Source organism: Toxorhynchites rutilus, chromosome 1, assembly GCF_029784135.1.
Source record: "Toxorhynchites rutilus septentrionalis strain SRP chromosome 1, ASM2978413v1, whole genome shotgun sequence".
NCBI classification, from domain to species: Eukaryota; Metazoa; Arthropoda; class Insecta; order Diptera; family Culicidae; genus Toxorhynchites; species Toxorhynchites rutilus.
The window spans coordinates 178,110,061-178,127,337 of record NC_073744.1 but is presented as its reverse complement, the minus strand read 5'-3'; the positions used below and the strand labels follow the sequence as shown (position 1 = coordinate 178,127,337).

At 40.2% G+C, this 17,277-nt stretch overlaps 2 protein-coding genes across 4 annotated transcripts in view; both read left to right on the top strand.

Moving 5' to 3' along the window:
• LOC129765610 (uncharacterized) overlaps nucleotides 1-16,767 on the top strand; it is a 38,033-nt gene extending 21,266 nt beyond the window's left edge. For 2 of the 3 annotated variants that reach the window (XM_055766031.1, XM_055766025.1), the window contains 6 exons: nucleotides 5,366-5,533; nucleotides 5,602-5,774; nucleotides 5,851-5,938; nucleotides 11,630-11,782; nucleotides 11,854-12,129; nucleotides 12,204-16,767. In XM_055766031.1, the coding sequence (XP_055622006.1) occupies nucleotides 5,366-5,533; nucleotides 5,602-5,774; nucleotides 5,851-5,938; nucleotides 11,630-11,782; nucleotides 11,854-12,129; nucleotides 12,204-13,649 (2,304 nt within the window). In that variant the 3' untranslated portion in view covers nucleotides 13,650-16,767. Of the gene's footprint in view, nucleotides 1-3,502; nucleotides 5,292-5,365; nucleotides 5,534-5,601; nucleotides 5,775-5,850; nucleotides 5,939-11,629; nucleotides 11,783-11,853; nucleotides 12,130-12,203 lie in introns of those variants that run through there. The other variant, XM_055766035.1, reaches the window with a different exon arrangement.
• On the top strand, nucleotides 5,945-11,618 carry LOC129765625 (uncharacterized). Its single transcript, XM_055766041.1, has one exon. It carries the CDS (start codon nucleotides 7,005-7,007, stop codon nucleotides 8,406-8,408), a length of 1,404 nt encoding a protein of 467 aa, XP_055622016.1. The 5' UTR covers nucleotides 5,945-7,004; the 3' UTR covers nucleotides 8,409-11,618.
• Nucleotides 16,768-17,277: the final 510 nt, after the last annotated feature.

Below are 17,277 nucleotides of genomic sequence, written 5' to 3'. Positions count from 1 at the left end.
TTCTGGCCGGATCTCGCTTCGTGCCACTATTCAAAGGACGTGTTGGAGTGGTACGAAGCCAACGGGGTCACCTTCGTGCCAAAGGAAATGAACCCGCTTAACGCGCCGGAGCTTCGCCCAATAGAGAAATATTGGGCGATTATGAAGCAGGTCCTCCGGAAGAACCCAAAAGTTGTCAAATCGGAGGCGGACTTCAAGAGAAAATGGATTTCTGTTCAAAAAAAAAACTACAACCTGATGTTGTACAGAACCTTATGGACGGGGTGAAGAGGAAGGTGCGAGCATACGGGCTTGGGCTCGAAGTATGAATAAAAAGAAAATGCCAAAAGTTGTTTAATAGTTTTTATTTTACTGTCTAAAATTTTCAAAAGGATCGGTCTACTGGGCGAATTTCTACAGCGTTTTTTTCCGTGATGCAATTTGATGTGACACACCCTTTACTATTTTATCCGTTGTTGGTAGTGAAAAGTTCATAAGGTTAACGTCTAGATGGCGCCTCTTGCAAAAATTTACTTGACTATCACAATGCACCGTCTTTCAATGGATACGTGTCAAAATTTGACAGCAATCGGTCGATTGGTTCGTGAGTTACAGCATTGAGAGTGAAGCAACTTTTGTTATCGTGAAAAAAATGGAAAAATCACAAATCAATGAAAACAATGGCAAAATTACACGAATGCTTCGAATTGCTTCCGCATCCGTCGTATTCTCCAGATCTGGCCCCCAGCGACTATTTTCTGTTCGCAGACCTGAAGAGAATGCTCGCTGGCAAGACATTTAAGACCGACGATGAAATGATTACCGAAACTGAGGCCTATTTTGGAAAACCCGAAAGAGTACTATAAAAATGGTATCGAAAGGTTGCAACTTTCTTTTAGTCTAATCCTAAAAATAGAAATAAAAATTGTTATTAATTTAGGACAATCGGAAGTAGAGTTACGTTTGCCATGTTTCAATGAGCCTGCGGGAGCTACATTTCAGTCCTTAATTATATCCAAATAAACAAATTTACGCCCTCTGAACACGTCAGGATTTCGCTTCAAAAATGGCACCGGGCGGGTAAATTGCTGTTTGTCTATTTTTTCTCTCCTGAAAAGCAATACAAGATTCGAAATGTTACCAAAATTGCTAAATAAATACGAAATTGAACTTACTCCATTCCGCGTGACTAGCTTTCACCATCTAAAACACAAGTGAAAAAATACACGGCAACCGTTGTTTTCCTCCGTGACATGACAGTATCGTGGTATTCATAATAACACCGGGTTCATCCATTTGTCACGACGGATGAACTTCTCCGCCTCCTACACACACGGTGACAGCCGTAATATGGTTGTATACAGTTCACTTCGTTTTCACTGTGAAGTGACATTCGTGGCCACCGTGGTTATTATTGGCAACCTGTGAAGATCGCCGAGAAACTCCTTTAACCCTTTGCGGTCGTTTGTCTACTCTCAGCCACCACAGCAAGGAATCATGCTAAACGATGAGAGGATCTTTTCAGAAGAAATTAACCCCTTTCCGTACGATTAATTTTCGAAAGAGACCAAATTCAAACGTTTCGATGGATCACGCATCGAGTAATTTCGCTTCTCTGCTGAGCGTCTCTGTGCCTCCTGCGTTGCAAGCGCACCACGAGAGAGAATAGATGTTGTACGTTTTGGCACAATCATTTCAAATCGGGTGAGACTCGATGTTTGTACGTGAAAGGTTTAATTCTGACCGCAAAGGGTTAGTATTCCTCGAATAGACGATATATTTTTCAACCTGAGAAGGTCACAGGGAAAATTCCTCTGTATAATAACCATGGATAACAGCTATTACAACCATTCTTCTTAGGGGCTGTGCTGTGGTTCCCAATAGTTTCAGGTTCTTTTTCGAGCATGCTATTCGTCGGAGGAGTTCATTGAAAAAACACTCTACCTAAACGTCAAAAATAGAAATCAAAGCGACAATGGACTAGGCGGCAGGTGTAGGGATTGTTGACCGGTTTTACCGGTAATACTGAGTTATTTTCCATTATCAAGTTATCGGTAATTGATTGTAAATGATTGTAAATAACCGGTAATTTCGGTAATTTTTATTTTTACACCATAAATATTATATGCTTTCATACCGCTTTGAAATATTACTCGAGAATCAAATAAGATCGAAAAGAACAACTGGCAGTGTTGCGCCGATTCTACGACCTCAGAACTTCAGTTCAAAAATCGCTGCTCGATCTGAAAACGAAACATAAGATAAGCTTCAGCGATGAAGAACTGACAGTGATAACAGCAATTCCAAATGAAATCGACAAATGAGAAAACATGAGTATTTTTGATTCGAATGAAAGTGTGTATTCCGTTCGGGTTAGAGGAAATATGAGTTTTCCACAGCAATTGGGATTTTTTTGACTCAAGCGTAACTTTTGAAAAGGGCGTATCGATTTGAGTAAGAGAAATCTTTGATAATTTATATCTCAAAAACTATGAGTCGTACCGAAATAGTGTCTTAGAAAGAGTTATAGAGTATTGATGGTTCAATATGAAAAAATGTACACTGAGAAAAAAAATTAGTACACTTTTTTTTTATTTACAAAATAAAAATTCAATTTGCAATATCCAAAATTCATATTTTTAATTTTTTTTTTAATTTTTTTCATACAAAATAGAAGTCATGCAGAAAATTTAAAAAATGGGCCCAAGATGGTAAAACTATTTTTGACGAACTTTGTGGACTTCTTCTTCTAATTTTTGTATGTTAACAATCATTCTTAACTCTTTTTGTTTTAAATAACATCAGGATTCATAATTTGTGATTAAAAATGACTGCCAACATACAAAAACTCGAAGTTTCGAAAATTCCTAAAAATTCGATACTCCACAAAGTTCGTCAAAAATAGTTTTACCATCTTGGGCTCATTTTTAAAATTTTCTACATGACTTCTTTTTTTGTATGAAAAAATTAAAAAAAAATTAAATATGTATTTTGGATATTGCAAATTTTCTTTTTGTAAATAAAAAAAGAGTACTAATCTTTTTTCTCAGTGTACATTTTTTCATATTCAACCATCCAATACTCTATAACTCTTTCTAAGACACTATTTCGGTACGACTCATAGTTTTTGAGATATAAATTATCAAAGATTCCTCTTACTAAAATCGATACGCCCTTTCCAAAAGTTACGCTTGAGTCAAAAAATTCCCAATTGCTGTGAAAAACTCATATTTCCTCCAACCCGAACGGAATACACACTTTCATTGGAATCAAAAAAACAAGTTTTTAAAATTTGCATTTTTAGGACGAATTGGAATTGCTGATAAAGGAATTGATTGAAGCCTTCGAACCAGTCCTGGTCGCTGTTGAACTGCTATTGCGGAAGAAACGCACCCTTTATGATGCTGATGTCCGGTGACAATTTATGCTAGAACAGCTATCGGAGCAATCATCAGAAATTTGGAAGCAGCTGTTTGAAGCCCTGATTGGAAGGATTGCAGAAAGACGTTTCGTATATGCAGATTTGTTCTCGTATATGAATAATCATTCTACACGTGGTCGTGACACAATTAGTGATGACTTTGGTGTCAAACGCCACGGACTGCATTGATCAAGCAGGCATTTGAAATTGTTCCTGACTTGATCAAATTTGACGATGATGATATTGATTCAGTAGCAGGACAACAGGAGGAGAAAATCCACTGGACGATGCGAAACATTTGAGCCTCAAGGAAAAACTTGAACGACGATTGCAACAATCGAAGGTATCAACGTCCAGGCCAAGCTCTACGTCTATAAACGGATTGATGAAAACCATCGGAGAGTTTTCGTACAGAGGGCATCAGAGGAAAATACATGACAATGGTATTCGATGCTCTTCGTACTGTACGCCCAACATAATTGGACTCTGAATGGGCGTTTTCCTAATGAGATCTGATAGAAGACGACAAAACTAACATTCTCTGTGTCCTAAAGTACCACTGTAAGCAACAAACTAAGTATCAAAAACATACAAAAGGTTTGTTTATTTTAAAGTATGTTTTCTACCGGTTTTACCGGTAATGAAATTTTCATTACCGAATAACCGGTTATTGAAATTTTGGCACGGTAATGCCCTAGGCATGTGCCTAACAAAACGAAATTGGAAAATGGAGAGTTTCCCAACAATGTAAACAATAACGCGGAGTCGCTCCAAATCCAAATCGAGCGCGGGATCCGGACGACGAGTGCATATTGGAGCGTGTCGACTGATGACGCTTGCCAGGCTAGCGTATCTCGCTCGAATGTCGTCAGCAATCGGTGGCCACAAAGAGTGCTACTATCATTGCTCGTCGTCACCGTGAGCTTTGTATGGATTCTCTGCTATTATATTGGCGCGTGTTGTATGACGCGATATTGTGGACCGAATTCCAATTCCCATTATTTAACGTTGGGGATGAAGATGCCAATTTGATATTCAAATTGATCGGATACTCCGCCGCTGGTGGTATCTTTATATTCTACTTTCCTAAGCCAGTCATGCTTCTTCGCCTTACACACCATAGCAGACAAACAGCGTATCGATTCTTAAAAGATTACCTCTCCAGAGATGATGTTTATTTACTTTACGGAAACTGAATTAGAATGTAAGAACACGTCCAGAGCGAATGTTACGGAGGGAAGAATAATTGGTAGCATTGTGTGGATGCCTCGGTATTTTCCAGCAGTTCCTTGACTTGTGCAGAATGAAGGAAACAAAAAAAAGCATATGCACTTTCGCGGTTGTGTTAATTATCCCACCGTTGTCTAATCCCATTTGCGGAAGAGCCACTGACGTCAAATGGTTAGGTAAGAAACAGAAGGAAAAAAATCCATCCATATTACGCTTCCACGTGCGTTGCCATAAATAAATTTAGCGCTGGGGAATCAAAACAATTTTTTTGTTTGAAATGAGGAATCGAAATTTATCAATTACCTATCCGTGCTGAGAATCGGACCACCCCAATGGAGAGAGAGAGTTCACTCGGACGGACGCGCAAGATTTATTCACCATTATCAGACACCGGATGGCGTAACGGCACGTTCGAGGTGTAGCAATCAAACCACAACATTATCCCCGATAGAACATCCAAAACAATATAGTATATAAATACACTCATCTGTGTTAGCGCCGCCATTCGGAGAGGATAGATGTTTAATCTGATTCGCAATCGAGCGTGGCCGTTAACATTATAAACACTACGGGTCCGGACTGAATGATGCGATCATTTAGATTGTTGTGAAACGCTGATACTCCAACAATCATTTGTGTTGTATCGTTTTCAATTATCGCGGTGGGAAGATTATTTTGTGTCTTAACACACCCGGCTGACCCAATTCTTCTCATTTTTTGTTTTTTTTTTGGCAGGCACTGGGCAATCTGTACTTTGCACATCGCACAATCGAGAACTTGCAGATGTGGAACTTCCTGACACATGAGTGGGACCTGATCGAGGGCAAAAACATACACACCGGCAACATCGAGTCGGTTGCCACCAAGGAGAAGGCAAAATTCCCACAGCAGTTCTTCCCGGAGGTACGTTGAGAAGTTCGTGATGTCTGTGCGTGTGTGATCTAACACCCTTATGTTCCATCCACCTGCAGTGCAAATGGTCACGTAAAGGCTTCCTGCGGACACGCTGGTCCCTGAATGGGACGATCTTCGATCTGGTCAATATCCATCTGTTTCACGACGCTTCCAATTTGGCCGCCTGCGAGGAGTACCCATCGGTGTACTGCAAGAGTCGGCGGCGGGCGCTTGTGCACACGCTAGAGAGGTGAGGGGATCGATCACTCGGTTGCGACCCTTGTGGATCTCGATTATTGTATTTCTTATTCCATCCCAAACACTAGATTTCATAAGGATACCGTGAATAAACCTGTGCCGTACTTTGTCTTTGGCGATTTCAACTTTCGATGCGACACCGAAGGAGTGATAAAAGTAAGATCATTTTAGGATTAGTTCACGTTATTAACACTTTGCTGACCGCTCACGAGATTTCTCGTGTTTCGCGTTCCGTCTGTTACGGATGGATCACGAAATAACCAGTGCTTTCTACACTTGAAGGTTGAATCCTTCAACTGTCAAATATAAAAAATAATAAATAAAACAGAAATTTCTCTCACGGTAACCATTTTGACGTAATTTTGTGCGCATCGTATTTAAGGACTTTCCCGTGACATTTAAATTATTCGTCCTGATATCTTCGACAAATCATCAGTTTGGACAACTGTTTACATATTCAATGAGAGGTGAACAGGTATTTTGTATAAGAATAAGCTCAGCTTGATTCATACATGTATTTACTATTTCAATAATGATTTAAACAAATTTAGATGAGGAACAACGCATAAATCTATCCCATTTAGCATGATATGTGTAATTGTTCATTTTACCACCACCATGTGATCATTTTAACCGCACGATAAAAAAATGCTCAATTTTACATCTGAAAAATGTACAGTAAAACCTGTTTTTGTGCGAATTTTTTTTGTGCGATTGTTTTTGTGCATTCAATTTTGGTCATATGACCACCACGGGCCCGTTTACAGCGATCGATCCGTTGGACCCAATTTTCCACTACTCGTCACACAAAGACACAAAACTGTCGCTAATGGATGACCATTTATATCTCTTATTCAGATGCAACCTCCAATATGTACAAACGATCATTTGTTCCATGTTTTTGATTCTAAATTTAAATTTAGTTAAATAGATGTTAAGCACAGTTCCCGTAGATACGTAGATGATCTGTTCAGGGATCACTGCTACCTGTAAATATGGTACCGACAACATTCATTACGTAATTACAAGCATTATGAACGGTAGCAATAAGAATCGTATCTAGCTACCCTCTTGACTCCAGGTACAGACTTTTCACAGTACCACAAATATAAATAGCGATGTAACACTGAATGTAATCAGTCAACTGTAAAAAGCAATAGTGTACACATCGCGGAGTCTCATAAAAATTCTCTTCAAAATCTACATTTTAAACGTGCTCTCAATGGCTTTCAATCAGCTCTCGCTAGATGCACTAGTATACCTTTTCAAGCAGCTAGAGCCGCAAGATCGACTGCGGTGCTCAGAGGTGTGCCGGAGTTGGAACGAAGCTTTTTCCACCGTCGCGGTGTTAAGACGAGATTTTATTCTAAAAATTCACTCGCACAATGCTGGCGACATTAGGAATATGCTGGAGCATAGTAGCAGACGCTATCGCCAGTTCAAGGCAGACCTGCGTGTAGAGAGCGGTGATGGCGTCATCGAATGTCTGGCGGAGGTTGCTCACCAAGAGGACATACAGTATCTCTGGTTGATCGGAGAGCCCGAACCGATTCAACGCGGAATGCAATCGATCTCGTTCGGCTCCGTAGTGGAGTTGAAGTTGGAGTTCCTGAAGGAGAAACGCAGGTGGATGCAGTTAACCACGGAAGAGATAGTCCTCGAGAACCTTAAACGGTTCCACTGTATCCAGCTGCAGGGAATGAACACAGCAAACGAAACGGCGATTCATCTGGTAGCTCCGAACCTGGAGGAAGCCATCATTGTTCTAAAGGGGCAAGAGAAATTTTATAAATGCGAATTTCCACTGGTTGAGTTGGAGGCTTGTTCAAAACTGAGACACTTGGAGATCGATTTGAAAGGCCTCACTTGGGAGACCTTCTTTGGTCTCGAACGGCCGCTCCTGGAGCGATTGGTGATTCGCCAAATCGTCGACAATGACCATCGAGATTGGAACACGCTATTCGCTAACATGCCGAATCTGCGGTCGCTAGAAATATCGGGCCCGCATGACTACAGAGATTGTTTCAGGGCTTGCTATTTTTATGACGATGGAGTTAACATCGGTGGCTTAAAGGCGCATGCGCTCGAGCGGATGCACATTCGGAACATCCACATACGGGGAACGGGTACACTTCAGTGTGCCAGCCTGAAGGAGCTTACGTTGACGGATGTTATGGTGGAGAATGGCAACCTGACCCTGGTCGCACCCGTCCTCGCACGGTTGACAATGCGTCAGTGTACATATTCTTTGCTCAGAGTTCACACCGGAAATTTGCTGGAGTTCATCGAAATGGATTGCTTCGAAAATCAGTGCCAGGAAATTAAGACCTTCTTCGATTCTCTGGAAAATCTGCGCGAGCTAAAGCTCTACATCGACCGAGAAGCGAAGATAATTGTCTATGAGTTTGGGAATCTGCCAAGTTTGGAGCGACTGGAGCTGCAGTTTTATGTCGATAGTAATCTGGATGATTTCGCCGCCTTGAGCCGAGCTATCGGCATTAACTGTCCGGTGATTGAGAAGTTTGTGTTCCAGAAGAAACAGTTTTGCCCGTTCAATTTGAAATATACGGTCTTCGCGCAGATGTACAGAATGAGGAAATGGCAGCCCTTGGAAATAAACCGTTAATAGTTTATTTGTAGCGTAGAGATTAGAAACAAAAGACCAAAATAAATTACTCCGGTTTAACTCAAACCTCGTATTTTTTATTTCTTATCGAAAAATTTCAGATTCGTATCTTTTACCTCGCACTTAGATACGGTCCTGAATATGGATTTCCAGGAACTCAACTATGCACAGTCTGCGGACAAAAAGTGTCCGATTTTGAGCCCTGAGTTTTTTCTTTGATATATTTAGGAAAAAAGTGACAATTTTTTCACTTCGTTCATTTTCCTTGTTATTGGTCATTGGCATTGTCATTGGTTCTAAAGTTTCTTCAAATTTCTTTAAAATATTTTCAATATTCTCATTTTTGGTAGATATTTTGTTTGTGGGATTTCTTTTTTTTATTTGACTTTTCTAGCCTAAATCCTTAAATAAAAAAAGATTATATTTGTCGATTCCATTTTTTAACACTCAAAACAACCACTATTCTCTATCGATTTTGCTCGATTTAATTTTTCTATTTTACTATTATTTTTTGTATTGCGCAATGCTCTAAAAATTGTGAAGAAAATCACTAATATAGAAAACATATACGCACATATAAATAAAACTTAGAACAGTACTGGGTCTCAAAAAAAAAAACAAAAAAATTGTTTGAATTTCGGTGAACCAATTTTTTTTTTAATTTTCGATCAAATAATTTTGGCATCACGACCAGGGTTGCCATAATAAAATCGGTGTTTTTGTTTTCAAAAAAACTTTTTATCTGAGTTTTTTCTCAGAAAATCTGTATCGAAATCTGTATTAACCCTTTGCGGTTGTGTGTCTGCTCTCAGTTACCACAGCAAAGAAGTATACTAGTATTATAATTTATGCTACAATGTATTAGTTTATTCTTTTTCGAAACGAATTTTAATGTCTTGTGAACTTATTCACGAACCAAAACGGTGCTACTATGAATGATAGATAACTAGATAAGATACTTGAGGAAAGGTTAATGGAAAGCTCCATGTATTGCAGCACTGTGAAAATAAAAGCCGAAAGACGCCAAACTAATTATTTTTGTGATACATGCGAAAGATATCACACGAAGAAGAATTATAGCATTTTTTTTAAACATAAACATAAAAACATTGTTTAATAAAATCTTATCCAAAGTTTACTAAAAATAAAGCAACCTTGTTCATCTTTCATAATCTAATCATTAATCAAACTTATACATCACTGCTTTTCCAAGTAAAAATAAATAAATAACACATGTCGAAATTTTATACGACAGCATACGACAGGGTTAAATTTATAAGTTCAATTTTGAAGTATAATCATAGCTTTAGTATCATTGATTGGCATAGTTATTATTAATTTGACGATGTTGATGGTATCCACGTAAAAATTTGCATTCACTGTGCTTTAGAAAACAGCAAAAAGATAAACAGTGTTATTTGTTTATTGTAAAGCTAGCCGATGACGCTGATTTTTGCATCTTTTCGTCTTAGATTGAACATGAGAAAGCAGTACTACACGCTACATATGGATGCCAAAATGACTCACATTCAGACTGATTCGAATGTTATACGAATTGAATTAATGAGATGAGAAAAATATTATTGAGATCAAGCCATAACCAATATTGGATCATTATTTTGAAAAATCTGTAAATCTGTATGAAAACCCAAAAAATCTGTAATCTGTATCTACAGATTCTTGGTTTCAAAAAGTCTGAAAAATCTGTATAAATGCAGATTATTCTATAGATATGATAACCCTGAACACGACGCTGCCCAGCAACCATTAAATCGAATAACATGTATATTCTAAGTTGTATATAAAGCGGGATCGAATCAGCGTCGTGCATAATGTCGATCAAAGTATACATCGTGTATATCTAAAATCGTATTAAATGCGAAAAACACGATTTTCTTCATCACGGCAGATTAAGTCGTAATTCGGTATAGCATCGGTTTTATGATATACACTATTCATACCCAGCAAACATTAAATCGTATAACTAGCGCATATAGGTCATCACACGAGTATATCCCATATTTTGGGTGACATATGATGATGGAAATTTTGTTAAATTGCCCTGATTGGATTCAAACTCCACTTGTTTGAATTATCAATGAGCAACTATCTGAAATATTATGCTGCAGCAGTTGGAACAGCAGAATCGTCCGATTCAGATGCTATGGGATACGGCGTTCCTAGTTGTCTATTTCGTGTATTTAATAACATCCATTCTGACCGCATTTCTCTTCCTTCCGTTCGATGCTCAGAGATTCGTAGTAACGTTTAATCACACGACTCATCGTTGACTGCACGATTCTGAGTTGTTTTCCGATGTCCCGATGAGAGAGTTGAGGATTTTCCTGGTGCCAGGCGATAAAAATGCAATGTAAACAATACACTCTAAACTATTTCTACCCAAAATTCCGAGAGAAAATACCCAGTAGGTAATTTTTTACTTTACCTTGAAAGTAAAAATATTTTCTCAATTCAGGTTTCGAAAATCAATTTTTAATTAACGACACAATATTATTAAATTTTTCATTTTTTTCAGTCGGGAATTTCATGAAAAAAGTTGGGAAAAATGCGGGAATTGAAGAATCGAAATTGAGTGGCCATCCTGTTATTTGCAAGTGAATAATAAATCTTGAGCGAAAATTGTGTCTGAAAATAAATGTATATTATAATGACGAGTTTTGGTAGAAGTAATAGGAAAATTATAGTAAAAGGAAATTGTAAAGGACCAATCAGAAGATCAATCAATGGCGAGTTCTGGGATTGAACCGACGAACGCATGGTAACGGCGTAAATTCCTAAAACCGCGTGAAAAAAGCCGCGTTAAAAATAGTAACGTATAAAAAAACGCGTAAAAAGCGACTTCAGTGTATTTGCAAGCGGTTTAAGAATCTTGAACGAGAATTATGTCTGAAAATGATTTTGTATTATAATGACAAGTTTTGGTAGAAGTTTATAATGGATGTAAATTGGAAATTTATAATGGATGTAAATTGTAGAGGGTCAAAGGGTAATCAATCAATGGAAAGTCCTGTGATTGCACCCACGGACGCTCGCTTAGTAGGAAAAGGTAAATGTTTGAAAGTATGTATTCAGATCAAAAAATCAATTTTGGATGGAGCGAAGTTCGCCGGGTTAGCTAGTTTCTATATTAATTTCATGATATTTTCACTGAAACATAATCATAAGATTTTTTTTGCCTTCATTCTTCCTATCTCTTCCAGAAATTGACCGAGGATCTAACGGAGCACCGAGTTCAGAACCCCAAAAATGACAGTACAAAGGTGCAGTATCGCGATTCGGACGGAGCGAATGTACTTACCGTGGGCAAGAAAGAATTTAATCATACTGATCAAAGCACATTCAAGGAGAATTGGGTAAGGTCAAGGTTGATGTATTTTTATTGATGGTAATGGTTGCTTTCTCCCCTTTTGATTCGATTCCTCAGCTGCGCCAATTCGACCGCGAGCTGGACTCGCTTCGCAGCATACTGTTCGAGTATCCGGTCACATTCCCACCCTCATATCCGTACGAAGAGGATCCGCAGCAGCCTGGTAGCTATATGTCCACCCGTTGTCCGGCATGGTGCGATCGTATACTGGTAAGCCCTGCGGCCCGTAAGCTGATCGATGAGGATCGAGAGGGTGGTAAGCCACAGTCCACGGCAATGGCAAGGGGCACCTACGGTATCATCGGCGAAACGGTCTGCATGGGGGATCACAAGGTAGGGTCATCGTCGTATGCGTGTAAGGAATCGCAATCGAACCAATAATTTTGGTTTTTCTTTTCTTATTCCAGCCGGTTTACCTTAATATACGAATAAAATCGAGTCAAGGTATTTTAAATTACTGTTCCTGTGATACGCATGCGCATAAACGTGTTGAACACATTCCCAATCTTAGTACTATTAATGTTAGCGTTAATAATCTTAATAATAGCAGTAGTAATCATTTAGTTAGCAAATTTATCAGTGATAGCACCAGTAGTAGTGATATGGCCACCGCCAGCAACAGCAAACCCAATCATAATCACCTCAACAGCCTTCCCACTGTCGCTAACGAGTCGATCAGCAATAATTCCTCCTCAAGCACCCCTCCAGCTCCTACTACCTCAGGCATTACTCCCGACGAAAGGTTGCCATCACCTAACAAACCTCACTGCTCGTATTGCTTTGACCACATTCAAACCGCTTTTGATGAATTTCTTTCGGAGCTGGAGCTCTTCCCTACGAGCTACGCAGTTGAGCACGACGGGTCGACTCACCAAAACAGCCGAACACTTGACGCATCGAATCGCCCCGTTAAAGTTCCTCCGCCCGTGAGCATCAGTGTGTTTGACACCGACAGCAATGCCAATGTTTGCATGTGTTCATTGTACAGTAGCAGCTTTAGTATTAGCGGTAGCGACTATAGACGCAGTCGATCCGGATCGATGAAAGGTCTCGATCAAACCGACCCTCAAATCTGTCCCAACTGCCAGAACATCATCAAGCACCAACCGATGGAACATCGGAAGACGCTTGTATCTCGGCGTCTGATGCTGGCCAACGACGTTATCGTGAGTCGCATCGATGCCCACTATCTGAACACGTTTATGGCTCCCTCTGGAACGTCCTCATCGGGCACAACGAAGGCCCGTCAGTTCGAACCATACACTCCGGAGAGTGTAGAATCTCACTCGCCGGTACCGGAGAGTGTCGAGCGACAAGATCTGGAAGACGAAGACCCCGATGACGACTCGTCCAATGATCCACCCGACCCATGTCGGGCATCCCTTCTGCAAACAACCGCTAACCATACACAATCGCTGCATGGTGTAAAATTGCCCACCGCAGCGATAGCCACCACCAACTGTTCCAAAAAGATTCTTACCAAATCCGGTGATACGACCGCCAAGTGGGCAGGCGTATCACCCCGGCAGCTCAAGGCTCGACTGGAAAAACTGCAACGACTGTCGTCAGATCGACAGAAACAGGTCCACGAGGGTAAAAGTGCTAATAAAAGCGATGGGATTACACTAGCAGCGACCATTGGGGGTACCGCTTTGGGGGCAGAAGAGTTACTGGTGCTGGAGAGCGGCGACGTCAGGCTTGAAACTGTGGCACCCGGCACTTCACCGATTGCTGATTGCACAGATGGTGGGCAAGGACGGGGGCGACGGAGGTGGTTGAGCGGTCGGAACGATCGCAAACAAGACGCCGACGACGAAGAGTGCTGTCAGTGGCATTGTTGTGCTATAACGTAGAGTCTCAATATTTGATAGAGGATGATGAATGGACATAGTAGCTGTAAATTATAATTTATGCGCGTGTGTGAATACGTGTGTTTTGATGTAGTAGTAGTAGAAGTAGTAGTTCATATGATAACGATTTTTGTGGCAAGTTTTTTACGTTGAAAAAAATGCGGCAAAGAAAGATTTAGTTGTTTTTCATTTCTTTGGATTGTTTTTTTTTTAAATTTCATTTGGGGTTTCTGTTGGCGAGTTATAGCTTCACGCGCAATGTCTTATTTTGATCAGTTGTAGGTCAGCTCTGAGGATCGGGAACACACGGTAAAGTGAAACTCAATTCACTTAAAATCTGGACAAATTGTTAATTATACTGTAACGCCAACAGTAATCGATGGAATAGATTGTGTTGATCGCAGATTATTTGGAAATTCGTACTCCTTCATTGGATGTTTTCACGATGTATTTAGTTTCCGGAAATTTGTCCCAGATAGGAACTGAGAGTAAAAAATACCTTTGGGTGTCGGGCTCTTGAAAAAAAAGGTTCTCAAATGCTGATCGCCGTTTGAGAACCATTTTTTTGGGAGGGGACCATGCCCGTTGGCCTCAAATGTCCATACCTCACTCCTCCACGTAGATCATATGATGACATTTTGTTTGATCGGGCGTTAAGGAAATACAAACTTGTCTTGGCTCCGAGATCGGGTGTCGAAAGTGACTAAGTGAGGGGAGTGCGAGCGAGTCAGAATGCTATAACTCTCCCAGGGAAGGCCTCCCGGGTTATTGGAGGCTTAGGTATGCGTCTGTTTTCCATGTTTTTCCTCTGTTCAAGGAGAATAATAAAAATGCGAACGTTCGAGTAGGATCCCTAAACTAGAGAGCTGGTCCTGTAACAGACGTAAGAGCGAGCGGTCAGCGACTGGAGGGCGATGTGCAAGAGCGGGCCATCAGCTGGGTTGAGCCCGAAGAGCTATCGCCACACGGAAACAGTAGCCATCAACATCACCCAAGAAACGCTGCGCCTACGAGACGTGTTACTACTGCCAGACGACAGTCTTCCACACTTATGGGTACCACGAAGCGACGGATCTAGAGATGAATGAACTTTCGCGGCTCGAGAACTACGTAAACATGAGAGATGCAATAATTTCAGAGGGAAATGGAAAATACAACGATCGTTTGACAATTCTTCCGTTCACATCCTTGGCATCATATCAAACGTACAAGGACGGTCATCAAATTTACTTGTAACGAAGAACATAATCTATTACAATGCATGAATTGATCTTACATGGCAACTGTAAAATGTTTGTACTTACAAAGCAGTAAATTTGTTGAATTCAATTGAATTCGGAAATTGTTTCATTCAATCGATAGTTTGATTAATACAATATAAAGCTTACTAAGACAACGGTAATCCCACGTAAACCTTGCGGTTATATCATAGATATAACCCACTCTTTTTTTTTGTTCACATTTATTGAAAAAAAAAATTCAATACCCCAAGATAAGTTTAATGAAATGTGCTACATAACAAGTTATGAATTTTAGTTTTCTCCGATATGACTGTGAAAACATTTGAAGACATTTTTTCGTATCATGAAAAAATGACCTGGCATTCCTGTTACTCGGTATCTATCAGGGGTTAGACATCAATTGAATATAGGCTACCCAAAATCAAAATGGCGTCATTTGTTTACCAACATATCATTTGCGAGGATTGAAATCGTTGAAATCACGGAGATAGTAAAAATAAAGAAAAATGCGCTGCTTTATTTCTAACTGCATGAGCGATTTTCATATTTCGGTTTCACATGGAGGTGTTCACTTTTAACATGGAGTTTGAAGTTAGGCACTATTCGACTATATAACCGGACCGAGTTGTAAACAACAGTAATTGACAGAACCAAAATGTCAGTGAACCGCAGCAATATTGGGTACACTGGCAATATGAGGGATTTGACGTTTTAGTCATACACCTGGTATCTATTCATGATGACAGTTGTACAGTGTCGACGTCTGGTGCCGAAAATGTTTTTTTTTTTTTTTATCCCAACAGTTTTATTTTATTAGGCTCATTTAGCAAATTCAGCTGTAACAGAACCGAATTCATTCGTGTACATTTTTTATCTTAAGATAACTTTTGTTGTGTATTACACTGTTACCATTTCGAGGCGTAAGAGTATCGCTATCTATCGATAAACATTTATTTTATCTATAACACAGTAGCCGTTTCGGCGTAAGAGAATTTCTATTCTATCGATGCACAACACATGTCGCCTTCTTTCGGCGTAAGAATATTGCTATTGTTCGAATGTTCACAGTTGGGCTGTTCACAGCGGGACTGTTGATATGAGACTTTCTTTGTTGTGTTATTAATAGTGCCAATTACCGATGCAGCAGACCGAAAATGGGAGCGGTAAGAGACTGGGATTACCGACACATGATGATTGTTGCGTGGACATAGTAGCTAGAATAACACACTAAGATGGTCAGTTGAGGGGCCCTGAGTTATGAGCTCATGATCGTTCGCTTAGTAGCGGACACGCTACCAATTAGGCTACGAAGACCCCCGAAAATTTTCGTTTGAATTTTTCATTTGAATAGAATACTAATTTGATATGGAGAAGTTAGTTTTAAATAATAATTTCAATTTTGAAAACGTGGTCATTCCCATTCGAAAATCAATTACTATCTTTGACGCTCTCCGGAATCGTAAAAAGATGCTCAATGGCGTTAACGCAAATACTAGTAAAATAGAGCTAACGAGCATAATTGTTATCGACTCGAATTCTATAATAGGGCCCATAATTTTTATTCCGGTGCTCCTACATTTTTACGAATTGATTGTCCAAGTCCAAGTTTTAACTGAATCGTGCTTCAAAACAATTGTCGTTCCATCGTTTACGATTTTTAGTCGCTCTACTCGTTTCCATGCTAAAGACCTAGGGGAAGGACACCTATCCAGTCACTGTCCTATTCCGAAATGAGCAGAGCGCAAAGTAAGGTCGCCGCTGTTATGTCAAGTTTTTTTTTCTCAATTTATCGCTGTAGCTTCCTCGTCTCATCATTCCGCGCTAGAGCATGCCTTTTTTGAGATTGTGTTGTAATTCTATCGTTTCGTGCACGCGCGTGCTTTCAGCTCCCTTCGAAAATGCTTTGCGCAATAGAGCAAAAAGAATCCCTGCGGTATGTATAGTATTAGCATTCGAGTTTGTAACCAAAAGTGCATATCGTTGCTTTTTCATCCCCAGGTACCGTCCAGGAAATTTCCCCCGAGGAACTTCGCGCCCGCCTTCAAGAGTATGACGATCTGAATGCTCGTATCAACTCGGCGGTCGGATCGATCGGTCGTTGCAGCAGTACTGCAGGTTCGGTGGTACGATCCCGCTACGTTCAGTTCACTCCAACCCAGTCGCAGGACTCCACAGCCGGATCTGAGGAGGACGGTGCAATCGGCACGAAGGAGGAACCAGCGGCCCGCGAGAACGATTCGGTATTCTACCAGCAGAACGCAGCGGCGACGGCAGCTTGTACTTCTATGATTTTCAGGGAAACGACGGTGTAAATCCGGACCCAAACGGCTAAAGTATCGTTTATTTAAAACCGAATAAGATGAGATATTTTTTAGGTTAATAACTTATTC